The sequence below is a fragment of the Pleurodeles waltl genome, chromosome 7 (assembly GCF_031143425.1).
Source record: "Pleurodeles waltl isolate 20211129_DDA chromosome 7, aPleWal1.hap1.20221129, whole genome shotgun sequence".
NCBI lineage: Eukaryota > Metazoa > Chordata > Amphibia > Caudata > Salamandridae > Pleurodeles > Pleurodeles waltl.
In genome coordinates, this window is record NC_090446.1 from 68,982,558 (window position 1) to 68,996,582 (window position 14,025).

At 50.1% G+C, this 14,025-nt stretch overlaps 1 protein-coding gene across 1 annotated transcript in view; it reads right to left on the reverse strand.

Moving 5' to 3' along the window:
* The window catches only part of LOC138303652 (alpha-2-macroglobulin-like protein 1), a 296,020-nt gene that overhangs the window by 197,310 nt on the left and 84,685 nt on the right, over positions 1-14,025 (reverse strand). The window contains exon 2 of the mRNA XM_069242955.1: positions 3,110-3,293. Within this exon, the coding sequence (XP_069099056.1) occupies positions 3,110-3,293 (184 nt within the window). The remainder of the gene's footprint in view (positions 1-3,109; positions 3,294-14,025) is intronic.

Consider the following 14,025-nt stretch of genomic DNA (forward strand, 5'->3'; position numbering starts at 1 on the left):
TTTTATGCAGTGATTCAAACTGCACTTTTTACCCTTTAAAGGGCTTTGAATGATAGTTGCCACAATTGCTCAGTTTTTTTTTTCTCAAGTTATAAACTTCTGAAGGATGATATGCTAAGCTGGCTCTATCAAGATAATATTGCACACCCTACACATCAGGACAGATGTTCACAGCAAGCACTCCTAGGTGTCTGACCATCTTGCAAACTATGAAAATGATTCATTATCAGCGAGGATCAAAACTTATTCTTTACAGATAGCAACACTTCTTTTGCAGTTTTATATGGAATGATGTTTGTCCCAGGGCATTAAAGCAATTTACAAGAGAACTAGAAAAGTCACTCTTTTTTGGTGGAGGCACAGATAGATTGGTTGATTTTTTTCCGAATCACGGCAGCTTTAGTCACCTCACCGCTTCTCCTTCCTCAACTTAAGTAAAGATATTTCTGATGCATCATTTTTTTTATTACAAATATCTAATCGTCATATTTTACTAGCTTTAAACATTATTTTAATTTGACTATGATTCTTTTTTTTTTGCTTGGATAATTGATTTATTTGCTGATGAGTTGGTAATCAATAAAAAAGTACCAGTCTATGAGTCAACTTAATAAATTTTTAAATCAGTGAGTTGTGGGTCTAGCAACTGACATGGCATAGTTAAAACCTATTCTGCCCCAAAAATGCCTAAAGGTTTTTCATAGTTTGGAGCAGTTTTTGTCATGGGCTGGTGAGGAAGAATATGAAGTAAGTTAGAGACACCTTTATCTAGAAATTTAGAGAGAAAAGACAGTGGTCATGACCTCTGCAGACAGTGTTTGAGTGACACCTGTTCATCAGCGAAGACATTGGTCAGTTCAGGGACATCTTAGGGACTTTGGAGGTCCCAAGCCAAATATAATTTGGAGTCCCTATGCTCAGAACAACTCTGAATTTCTTATCCATTTTCAGCTCATCCAAGTGCTCAGCAACTATGGCCTGATCATTGACAATCCTTTTATTTGGCCCCAAAACCTTTAAGGGGATCCTGGGCCTTCAGGGGGCCCACATTCAATGCAAAGCCTTTAAATAGCTTTGAAATATTAGAGACTTGGAAGCCCCTTTTCATTTTGTCCATATTGTCATGTTTGTGTTCTGTCACTGTCTGGGGCTACCCTGAAATCTTAATGATGGGGCCCCTTAAAAGGTGGGGCCCTGGGCCAGAGTCCATTTCGTCTGTGCAATGTCCAAAACATCTCTGGTCAGTTCCCAATGCCTCTGGTGCATAATCACAATCTTGCGTGCAAAATATTGTGCAACAGTAATTTCACTGTAATTGCATTGCAATGACATAGGGAGTCATAATACCTCCTGCAGGTACATTTTATGCACCTGTATAGGAAGGAAAGTTGTAATGTAAGCATTAGGACAAGGGTTAGGGCTAGGTATGCACTATACTGAAAGTATATACTAACAAAATCACATACTACAGGATAATGTAACACGATGTAAATGTAGACAATAGAATGGCAAAATGAGAAGCAAATTCTGAAAATAACTCAATTGTGTTTGATGCTTTGGATGAAATATAAATGTTAAAAATGATATGGTACCTGATATAGTGTCCTACAACCAGGGTTATGGAGATTAATTCAGACAGGGGACAAGGCCAAGCAACTAATGAGGAATGAAGTGGCACATGATGGATGCTGCCACAGAGTGAACCTGTGAGTCTGTGCCAACTCAGGACACAATCCACACAAGAGGCCTGATATGCGTAGTAAAGTTACAAGTGCAGAGTCCCCACATTTGTGATCAAATCTCCGCATGGCACTCTGCAGAGAGTGCGCCGTGAGGAGATTCCGCCACGAGTACAGAGATTCCTCCACGAGTACGGAGATTCTGCAACGAGTACGGAGATTCCGCCATGAGTACGAAGATTTTGCCACAAGTAAGGAGATTCCACCAAGAGTACAGAGATTCCACCAAGAGTATGTTGATTCCACCACAAGTACATCGATTCTGCACTTATATTGTTACCACATGTGAGTCTCTTTTTAAATTGGGCCCAAGAAGTCAGATGCTGCTCATGAACTGTGAAGACCTCATGAGTTAGACTCACATGCAGATTCAGAGAGAAAAGATGCTACTGATTAATTTGTGGAATGCGTGAGTGTGAGTAAAGGAGTATCCACTGTTCAGTGCGTACTTTAAAAAACTTGGACAATGTACCATTTATGGACAAACAGAAGGCAAGAATCAGAGGAAGTCCTTTCTCTGTAGGGCCTAGAAAAAGTAAAGGCTGACAGAGCCATATGCCTTGCAACATAAAGGTTTGCCAGTAGTGAGCTTTTTTGGTGGCTAGAAGACTCTTGCAAAGGAATGAAAGCACCTTTGGGTATATAAGCCCAGCTTAGGGAGATAAGTGACTACTGGCTACCAGTGAAGCATATTCGTCACTGATACAGCCGTTCATTTTCATTGTCTTGTGCATTGTATATGTAATGTTGTGAGACAGGTTAGTACACATATAGTTTAACATATTATTGCCCAAATATGTCATCTTCTAAGAGATTCTGGAACTTGTGGCATAGTGTGAGGATCTCCTGGATCCCACTGGATCAGACTGGTGCTCCATTAGCTTCTGCAAGCTCTGTGACCACTAAAGGTTTGTAAGGCCTCTAACAAACTAACAATCAAGCTCATGGCGGCCAGCATCATTCTGGTGATGTAGTCATAGCCGTGAGCAGGTAATGTTTAAACTTACTCAGGTGAAGTAGAACAGAAAAATAACACAATCAAAAAAGTAATTTGAAGATGGGAAAGAGGTGTGAGATGCTTAATTTGGAGATAAAGAAATAAAGGTACTTAAATGCATTACCAGAACATTCTATGAGGATGCATTTAGGTGGGTACAATGAAGGATCTACCGCTTGCGGTTGAGATGAGGTTTCACTTTCATTTACATTCAGTCATTAAACTTTACCTTGGACCGTACAATTCTAGTCAGCTAGCGTGGGATTCTATATTATCTCTGTGTTGGCCTTTAACCACTCAGACCTGGCCACTGCCAACCATCAATTTTCAGTGCCTCTAGTCCCCTCCCACTCACAAAACCTGAATACTGTACCTGAAAAGAGACACATTTGAAGTATGTGGTGGGTTGAGCTTTTTCTTCCAGCAGGGTTAGGTTGACCTGTTGCAGGTGAAGAGTGACTGTTAGGTGTGCAGTCTCATTGAGGCTGGTGAGATGGACGCAGGCCCGTTCTGTGTGCGGGAAGTGGATCTCTGCTGGGATCAGTACTGCATAGTAACTGTAAGGGAAGAATTTAGAGGTCAAGGTTTACATCAGGTTCTGTTCTCACTAATACCATCACCCTCACATCTGCTCTTTTAGGGCCCTCCCTCCCTCTAACTTCCTCTGTTCTTCACCAACACCCAAACATCAGGACTCAAATACTCATAAACATGGCATTGGTTTAGTTCTTCAACGGTTTAATCTGAGATGCTCAGACAAGTATGCCAGAGATAACCTCAAAATTGGGTGTCATAGATCTTCGAAGCTCAAGTTTTAGAAAGCAGGTTAATTTTTGGGGGTGACACAAGTCTACAGGCTCAGGCATTGGAAAGAAGACGTATGCCACAGGTTCTATATACAGTAAGTTCAAACAGCATATCTATCCCTTGCTTTAAACCTTACAGGCTCGGCCACAGTAGCTATCCATCACACCATATACATTTGTTGAATTTTGGTTCTACTCCGTACAGGATCCAGGCTCTACCACAGGTGGAGCCTCTGACGTCAGAGGAAAAGTTCCCCGTATTGATCTCCCTCCCATTACCTCACAGGCTGATTCACTTACTGTTCGGATGGCACTGCGGAAGTCGAGTTCAGTAGGGAGCAGATGAAGAGACCCAGGTCCCACATTCTGGTAAAGCAGTGAGGAAGAGGAGAGGTGAAAGGGAGATGCGCAGGTTCAGGGGTCTGAAGAGGGGGGTGGTGGACAGCTGAAGCCCCAGAGGAACGGGGTTGACGGTGAGCGCCCCCAGCTGACCGCGTCACCTCCAAAGAGGGAATGAAACGAGGGATGCCTCTGCATTGTAGTGTCGCGCCTGTGACGAAACTGGGCGCCGGGTACTAGCAATATTGCATGGTGCTGAAGGGGTGCGTTTGCTCCTCAGCACCTCGTGGTGTTTTCCCCTTCTAAGGGGTTGCTTACGGGTTAACCCGAGGTCATGTAACCCGGGGAATAAAAGGTTGGAAGGCCAGGGGCGTGGGGAAAGTGAGCCACGGTAGACACGAGATTGATTCGCGTCTACACGCGGGTGCTACACACACACTTCGGGCCTGGCCCAGCAGTTCACCATTATCAGCGTGTCCGCAGTATTTATTTTCCATTGTAGGGCCGGCCGTCCCGGACACTACAATTTGGTGACGAAGGTCCAGAACCCTCACAGCGTGTGTTGCCCCACGGCAGCTGCAGCGCGTGCGGTGCTCATGCCACGGGGAGCCCTGAATTACCGGGCTGATTCTCGTGGGCTAGCAACAGCGTCCCCGCCACGGCCTCGCTCCGTGTAAGGAAGGAGTGTCCAGGCCGGCCGGCAGACAGCTGATCGCACGCGAGGCTCAGAAAGTGGAAAAGACAGCTCTCCCTGTGATAAACATTGTGTTGGCAGTGAGTGAAGACGGCTCTCCCTGTGCTGGACATCGTGTGATTGCGGGTGTCTAACCTAGCGGCCACGCCCATGACAGAACACATCCCAAGGACCCCTGTGCTGCTAAACTGAGCTGCTCTAGCCCAGATCACCATAGTGCAGCACATTCTGCCTGTGCCTGCAGAGAAGGACCCACATGACTGAGTGCTGCTCCACCGGCCAGAAGTTTCTCTCTACAGGTAAAACACAAACAAAAAGGATACTGCGCTGCCATAAAGACTGCCCTGAGATACTGCCCCAGGTACACAAAAAGGGTACTGCACTGCCATAAAGACTGCCCTGAGATACTGCCCCAGGTCCAGGTTAGTCAGACAGTCACGCCCCCCTATCATCCATCATGTCTGTCATACCACCCATAGAACCGTTTGTGGAGGAAGGAACCCTGTCAGCACAAGCTCCAAAGTGGAGAGACCGGGTGGCAAGAGTAATTTTGTTTTTTGAGGCAATGAAGGTAGAGGACTATCAGAAGAGGGCAATGATCATTCACCTAGGGGGAAAGGACATTTCCAATATATCCAAGAACCTTCAAGAAGACGCCCCCAAACCGCATCACCCCCTGATAGCAGCTCTGAACAGACATTTTGAACCAATGGCTAAAACGGATTATGAGCGCTTCGTTTTTAGACAAGTAAGACAACAACCGGAGGAATACATTGACTCGTTCCACTTGCGGCTGCGAGGCCTGGCCAGTACCTGTTGATTCGCAGATGAAGCGGAAGTGATATGAGGGCAGGTAATACAGGGTTGCGCGTCAACAAAACTTTGCAAATGAATCCTTGAGGAATCAGGGAGGTCGCTAGCTGACATCCTCATGATGGGATGCACCAAGGAACTGTCAAAAGTGCAGGCATCTCACATGGAGGCAGCACTGCAGATACCCATCAAAGAAGAAGCTTTGAATATGGTGGCTGCACCCACAACCAAGACAAAGCTGCAATTTCCAAGACAACAGCAGAGACAATGTGGGTATTGCGGTGGCACACCACACCGACCGACGGAATGCCCGGCAAGAGGAAAGAAGTGTGCAGGATGCGGGAAGTTAAATCACTTCGCGAGAGTATGTCGATCAGGTAAATCACGCACCAGCACAGCAGCAGTAAACATCACAACTGGTAAATCAGAACTAGGGAGTGACATGGATGGCGATGAAGCCGAGGAGCATGTCATTCATTCGTTGTTTACCAATGGGAACATGGCCCAGTCATCAAAGCAAAGAGACTACCCAGATGCCAGGTAACGGTGGACACTCATGACATCCTTGCTGCTGTCGACACAGGGGCATCTATAAATATTCTCGCTGCCAGCGAATATTAGAAAATGAGCCCGCTACCAACACTCACAAATACAAAAATCAGAGTGTATGCCTATGGACAGAACACCCCGCTGGCATTAAAAGGTATGTTCCATGCCACAGTAGCACGTGAGTCTAACACAGTTAGTGCTAAGATATATGTAGCCGAAGACGTACATTGAATGCTATTAGGCTGCCAGACAGCGGAGGACCTGGGGGTTGTCACTTTTGCACTTGGAATACACCAGGAGGCGGTGGCAGAACTCATAGCCCAGTATCATGAGGTATTTGAGGGAATTGGTTGCCTCAAGGACAAGGAGGTGAGGCTGCACATTGATGAGACTGTCCAACCTGTGGCACTCAGGAACAGAAGGATAGCATTCCACCTCAGGCCCCAAGTAGAAAAAGAACTTGAACAACTTGAGAAGGCTGGTATAATCGAGAGGGTGACAGGACCGACTCCGTGGGTATCGCCCATAGTGGTTGCGCGCAAGCCAAAGCAACCAGGAGAAGTCCGCATATGTGTGGACATGTGCCTTCCCAACACTGCGATCAAACGTGAGAGACATCTAACACCCACCATAGATTACCTAATAGCGGAGCTTAGTGGGTCATGTTGGTTCTCCAATCTGGATTTACGATCAGGATACCACCAATTGGTTCTATCCAAGGAGTCGAGGAACATAACAACATTCTCCACCCATGTTGGTTTGAGGAGGCACCGACGTTTGAGTTTTGGAGTATCGAGTGCGGTGGAGGTGTTTCAAAACACCATACAGGAACTGTTGAGGGATCGGCCTGGCACGATTAATGTAAGTGACGATATTTTGATTCATGCCCCCACTGTCGCGGAGCATCACTCTCGGCTCCGCAATGTATTACGAAGGATTCAAGAATCGGGTCTCATCCTCGATCTCCAGAAGTGTGAATTCCTAACGGACCACATCCAATTTTTTGGCTATGTTTTTTCCACTGCTGGTGTAGCTCCTGACCCTGCGAAAGTAAGAGATGTCAAGGACACTCCTCCCCCGACCTGCATGACTGAGGTTCGCAGCTTTTTAGGGATGGTCAACTATTGTGGCCAGTTTATTCAAGATTTGGCGTTGTTAACACACCCGCTAAGAACCCTGACGAAGTCGTCGGAACCTTGGGTTTGGAGTTTGGCTCAGCAGGAAGCTTTTGAGGCTGTCAAGAGTGCTCTGTCAAGTGACACCACGTTAAGGTATTCCGACCCAAAGAAGGAAACCAAGGTCGCAGTGGATGCGGGCCCAAAAGGATTGGGTGCGGTACTGTTTCAAAGACAGAGCTGTGGAGACTGGTCCCCAGTGTCGTTCGCAAGCAGGTCTCCGACTGAAACGGAGCAGAGGTACTCCCAGATAGAGAAGGAGGCCATTGCGGTACACTGGGGCTGAAAACACTTTCACATGTACGTGTATGGTCACCCATTCTTAGTTACTACTGACCATAAGCCTCTCATACCTCTATTTAATGGCACTGCTTCAAAGCCTGCTCCAAGGATTGTGAAATGGATGCTCCAGCTGCAGGATTACCGGTGCCAGCTGGAGTATTGTCCGGGGTCAGACAATCCAGCGGATTACCTTGCCAGACACCCCAGAGCCACCTCTGATAACGAGATCAACAACGCAGAGGAAACCGAAGAATACGTCAGGTTGATTTCTGACCTATCACGGCCAAGACCTCTCTCCGTAGGTGAAATTGTTCAAGCCACAGCCAGCGATGAGTGTCTCCAAAAGGTATTCAGAGCCATCCGTGGTAATCAGTGGTTTTTGGTGAAGAAACAGATTCCCACATTGATTTCCTCCTCACAAAGGATTTTGGGGAGTTATTACCAGGTGAGAGATGAATTGGCGGTAGATGTTGAGGGATGCCTCCTCCGAGGATGCCGATTGGTGATCCAGTTGTCGCTCACATCCCGAGTGGTACAGTTGGCTCACAACGGACACCAGGGCATGGTGAAAACAAAGAGCCGGTTAAGGTCCAAGGTATGGTTCGCACTCATGGATGAACAGGTGGAAGAGGTGGTAAAAACCTGTGAGTGGTGTCAAGCATGTGGAGAGTCAAACCGCCCCACTCCGGTGGAAACTGAACCTGGCCCAACCTCTCCGTGGATTTCTGCCAGCCTGGATTTTGGGAGCCTTCCTGATGGACGACACACTTTGGTTCTTGTTGATGACTTTTCCAAATATCCTGAAGTGGAAGTGATCTCCTCTCTTTCCGCGGAGGTGGTGATTCTGCGTCTGGAAAAGATAATGGCTACTCATGGGCTCACATCTGAGATCAAGACTGACAATGGGCCTCCGTTTCAGAGCAAGGAACTGTCTGAATACTTTTAAAAATCTGGTGTTCGCCACCGAAGGATCACGCCAAGGTGGCCTCAGGAGAATGGTGAGGTTGAAAGCTTTATGCGCACACTAAACAAGGTGTTACGCATCGCTCATGCCAGTGGTCAGCCGAGTGAATATGCGATATACTCTTTCTTGAGAAATTACCGTCAGACTCCCCATTCCATAACTGGTTAGGTGCCAGGGCATGTCGTGTTCAGGAGACCGGTGGTGGACTCAATACCCCATCATAGGACATGGGTTCCCAGTCCCATTGGTCCTGTCAAAGTCCAGAAACGCAGGTCTGCCACCAACAGATTTGCAAGCCGTCGCCGGATGGCCAGGCTGTCTGATCTGAAAGTGGGAGATCAGGTATTGCTCAAGGTCACAGTGATACTGCTGTGCAGAAGACCGCCAACACACCGCCGCGGCCGTGGAAATCCGCCACAGCGACCCACATCTCGAAATCCCACAAAATTCAGACACCCACACAAGTCCGCCACACCAAAGGTCAGTGATAAACTGGCGAAAACAAAACCTCCACCGTGACGCCAACAGAAATAAGCCCTGCATGACACAACAAAGCATGGACACCCATCACTAAAGCATGCCCACTGCACATACCCATAACACCCCCCTCAACCATCATCACACAACCCCACACACAGGAATGCTAGCACTGGGGTACACAGTCACCCACCCATTGCACACCATGACACACACAGATGCAATAATCATGCTTTTACACCCCTGCAGGATCACTACCCAGCGTCACCAGACAGGAGGGTCCAGACAACTCCACCCCACCCACAGAAGAGGACCACAGTGATGACAGCAGCTCTGACCAACTGGATCTAGATGACCAGCCCAGACCATCGTGGGCCTTGGGACAGTCGGTTCCCCTCACACAGGCCAGGCACAGCCCACCACAGACCTTCCACCTTCTGGTAACACCAGCACAGCACCCACCCAGCGGGCCCATACCTCCGTCCCCAGGACACGTCAATCAGCTGTGTGTCCACCACTACAGGGAACCCAGGATAACCCACAACCCCAACAACAACAGAGACCTGGGGGCAGTGGCAGTGGGCACACGGTCCAGGGGACGGAGGCACAGGAACACAGGGGAACTGGGAGGGCTGCCGTGCGACAGGGGGCGGACAGGCCAAGCAAACCCACTCTCCACGAGGCCCTCTCCTCCATCATGGGAGCATACCACCACTCCCAGGAGACGATGGCAAAGGTCCTGGCCAAGTTTCAGGAGACCCAGCGCATGCAGGAGGAGCAGTATTTGGGTTTCAGGGAGGAACTCAGAACCATCAGCTCCGCCCTGGGCACCATCGTAGGGGTGCTGAAGGAAATACTTAACACCAGGGGGGACTCTGTGGCACTCCAAGGGGCCCCTGACACTAGCATGGACGATGAACTGCCCACCACCTCCGCCGGCGCTAGTGGACAGGAGGCACCGCCACAGGACCACCACACCATCACCCCCCCTGCAGACGGAGAACCACCCCGCAAGCGGTCCCTGGGATCCAGGAGCAAGACAGAGCACGATGGCAAGACCCCCCCCCAAGAAATGAGACCACCCTGATTGTCAAACCACTGTCCCACTTTGTAACCCTGTCCATTTTGGAACTGCCCCAGCTCCACTTCCTATGCCCATGTGGGCAATGCATCTGTGAGACTAATAGACTGGACTCTGCCATGGACATTCCGCCACCATCACCCCTCACCATTTTACCACCCCCCTCCAATATTGAGCACTTCAATAAACACCCTTCAAGCACAAAACAATCTGAAGTCAGTCTGTGATTTCGAAAATGTGTATTAGCAATGACAGTGACAAAATGCTGTTTCAAATGTCAACATACCTATGTCACACATCTCAAGTCCATGAGGAATCTAAGCAGATGACACACGTTGGAAACCACACCTGTGAAACCGTAAGGAAAATGTACAACTCAGTGACCATACACTGGTTGAAATCGACAGACAGGATAGAGGTAGAAGTGTGAAAGTACATGTAGTAGGCAGGAATGTTTTCTCACCTGTGTGTCACTAGAAATATTGCTGGATAACTGAGTCCCTGTTGTCAATGTCTTCTTCCTCTGCTTCCTCCTCATCAATGTCCACAGGCTCCACAGCTGCCACAACACCGCCATCTGGACCATCCTCCTGCAGAAAAGGCACCTGTCGTCGCAAAGCCAAGTTGTGAAGCATACAGCAGGATACGATGATTTGGCACACCTTCTTTGGTGAGTAGAATAGGGATCCAACTGTCATATGGAGGCACCTGAACCTGGCCTTCAGGAGGCCGAAGGTGCGTTCGATCACCCTCCTAGTCCGCCCATGGGCCTCATTGTAGCGTTCCTCTGCCCTGGTCCTGGGATTCCTCACTGGGGTCAGTAGCCATGACAGGTTGGGGTAACCAGAGTCCCCTAATAGCCACACCCGGTGCCTCTGGAGTTGGCCCATCACATAAGGGATGCTGCTATTACGCAGGATGTAGGCATCATGCACAGAGCCGGGGAACACAGCATTTACCTGGGAGATGTACTGGTCTGCCAAACACACCATCCGTACATTCATGGAATGATAACTCTTCCGGTTCCTGTACACCTGTTCACTCCTGTGGGGGGGACCAGAGCTACATGGGTCCCATCAATGGCACCTATGATGTTGGGGATATGTCCAAGGGCATAGAAGTCACCTTTAACTGTAGGCAAGTCCTCAACCTGAGGGAAAATGATGTAGCTCCACGTGTGTTTCAGAAGGGCAGACAACACTCTGGACAACAAGTTGGAAAACATAGGCTGGGACATCCCTGATGCTATGGCCACTGTTTGAAATGACCCACTTGCCAGGAAATGGAGCACTGAGGGGGGATTCCTGTGGGATGGCAGATTGGTGACATCAGGTCAGGCTCCAACTGGGCACACAGTTCCTGGATTGTGGCATGGTCAAACCTGTAGGTGATGATCAAACTTCTTTCCTCCATTGTCAACAGGTCCACCAGCGGTCGGTACACCGAAGGATTCCGCTATCTCCTCACATGTCCCAGCGGACGGTACCTAGGAAGGACAACAGCGACCACAGAGTCAAACAACTCAGAGGTATGTACCCACTGTCTACACAGAACACCACTCATACACAAAATGTGGCCTGTATTTGTGTTGTGAGACAAGGCCTAGGTATGTGTGACGCAGTTGGTAATTAGGCCATGTGGGCCCCTTAAATAGCGGCTGCCTGACCTTTAATTGGGACAATGGGATGTGAGGTAACTGCGCTGGCGTTGTACATCGTCGCGGTAGGCGGTCGAAGACCGCGGCGCAAGGCTGCATTGGTTAACATTGGACCCTATGGGTCCCAGGAGCCAATGACGATGTACGCCGGCGGTGATGGTACGCACCGCCGTGGACGTAACTGCCGCGGACGTGATCGCCATTTTCTAGCTGTTTAATCACTCGATACCTGATCTTCGACAGGAGAGGACCTACACTGCAAGTGCTGCTGTGACCTCGGTCTGGAAGAGACAATGGCTTGTGTGTCTGGGGAAAGGGCCCCTGCCTTCACTGCAGAGGAGTTGGAGAAGCTCGTGGACGGGGTCCTCCCCCAGTACACGCTACTCTACGGTCCTCCAGACCAACAGGTAAGTATACAGGGAGCACCTTGTATGAGCTATGCGTGTGTGGAGAGGGCTGGTTGTAATGATGAAGGGGGCACAGTTCTGCGTGCATGAAGGACTGTGAAATCATGTGCCACTTGGCAAGGGTAGGGATGTGGGCCACTCACTTAGACGGTGCAGGTGTTAATGACTACTCTTCTTCCCCAGTACATGTCATGTAGGTCAGCGCCCACCAGAAGAAGGATATTTGGCGTGCCAGCGCCAAGGACGTCCGGACCCTGGCGGTCCACCACAGACGGAGCACCCACTGCTGGAAAAGATGGGAGGACATTCGCTGCTGGAGCAAGAAGACGGTGGAGGCTCAGCTGGGGATGGCCTCCCAACGTGGGAGGGGTGCCCGTCGAAACATGACCCCCTTGATGTTCCGGATCCTAGCGGTGGCCTACCCTGAGTTGGATGGGCTCTTGAGGGCATCACAGAAGACACAAGGGGATTGAGTACAACATCATTTAGCGGACTTTGCGCGCAGTGAAGGGGTCTGGGTGGGGGAGGAGGGCTGTAGGTTTACCTAGGCCAGGGCGAGTTCCGTAGGCTAGGCCCCTCAGTAATGCAGGCCATGTGCCACCCCACCCCACCTCTGTAGAGTGCCAAGTACAGGTATTCATGCCCCTGTGTCATCTATGTGTGCAGATGTCGTGCATAGCCATGTAGACCATATCCCAGGAATTGCATCTGTAGAGCCCAACAGCGCGACATAGTGCAGGGGGCTACTGTGTCTGTACTGTCCGCCAACGGTAGCAGTAAGCCATGCATTCAACCTGTCTTTCTCCTGTCGTCCCCCCCCCCCTTTTTGTGGTCTCCCTGTTCTTGTGTGCATCAGCATCATCAGGCGGAGGTACAGTGGCACCGGAGCACGAGGGAGCTGCATCCCACATGGCCATGGAGGGCCACACCACGGATTCAGAATACGCCAGTGGGACGGAGTGCGATGGGAGCACCACGGCGGTCACAGTATCTGCAACCAGCGACACTGACTCATCCTCCGATGGGAGCTCCCTTGTGGTGGCGGCAAAATCTGTGCCCCCCACTTCTACAGGTACAGCCGCCACCCCTCCTACCAGCACCGCCCTCCCAGCAGCCCCTCAGCCTTCGCCCCGTGCCCGCTCACCCAGGTGGGTGGGCATCACCTTCGCCCCAGGCACCTCAGCCCCTGCCCCTGTCACCTCTGCTGCCCTCAGTGAGGAGGCCATTGACCTCCTCAGGTCCCTCACTGTTGGGCAGTCTACCATTTTGAATGCCATCCAGGGTGTAGAAAGGGAATTGCAACAAACAAATGCATTCCTGGGGGGCATTCATTCTGGTCAGGCTGCCCTTCATCGAACCCTGCAAACTCTGGCCTCAGCACTGATGGCAGCTATTGTCCCTGTGTCTAGCCTCCCCCCTCCAACTTCCTCCACCCAGACCCAATCCCCTGTACCCCAGCCTATCCCAAGCACACCATCAGACCAGCCTGCACACACCTCACCACACAAGGGAAGCTCAGGCAAACTTAAGCACCACACATCCCACAGGCACTCACGCAAGCATCACACACATACAGACACAGCAACATCCACTGCCTCCATGTGTCCCCCTCCTCCTCGTCTCCCTCCTCCCTCCCAGTCTCGTCTACACTCACACCTGCATGCACTCCCACTACAGCCACTACGTCCCGCACCAGCACACCCACCACCACACCTGCTCACGTGCACTCACCACCCCCACTACCATTTCCACGTACCCTGTGTCCTCTCCCAGTGTGTCTGTGACGCCCCCTCCCAAGACACACAAACGCAGGCACACACCCACCCAACAGCCATCCACCTCACGACAGCCTCGAGTCCATGACCTGCAACCAAATCCACAAAAGTTACACCTCCTACAACCACCACCTCTTCCTCCACTCCCAAACCCCCTCCAGCTACCCATCCCAGTGTGTCCAAACAACTTTTCCTGTCCCCCCTTAACATATTTCCCACCAACCCCCCCACTCCAACTCATAGGCCCCGTACTAGCACCTCAGCCAAAAA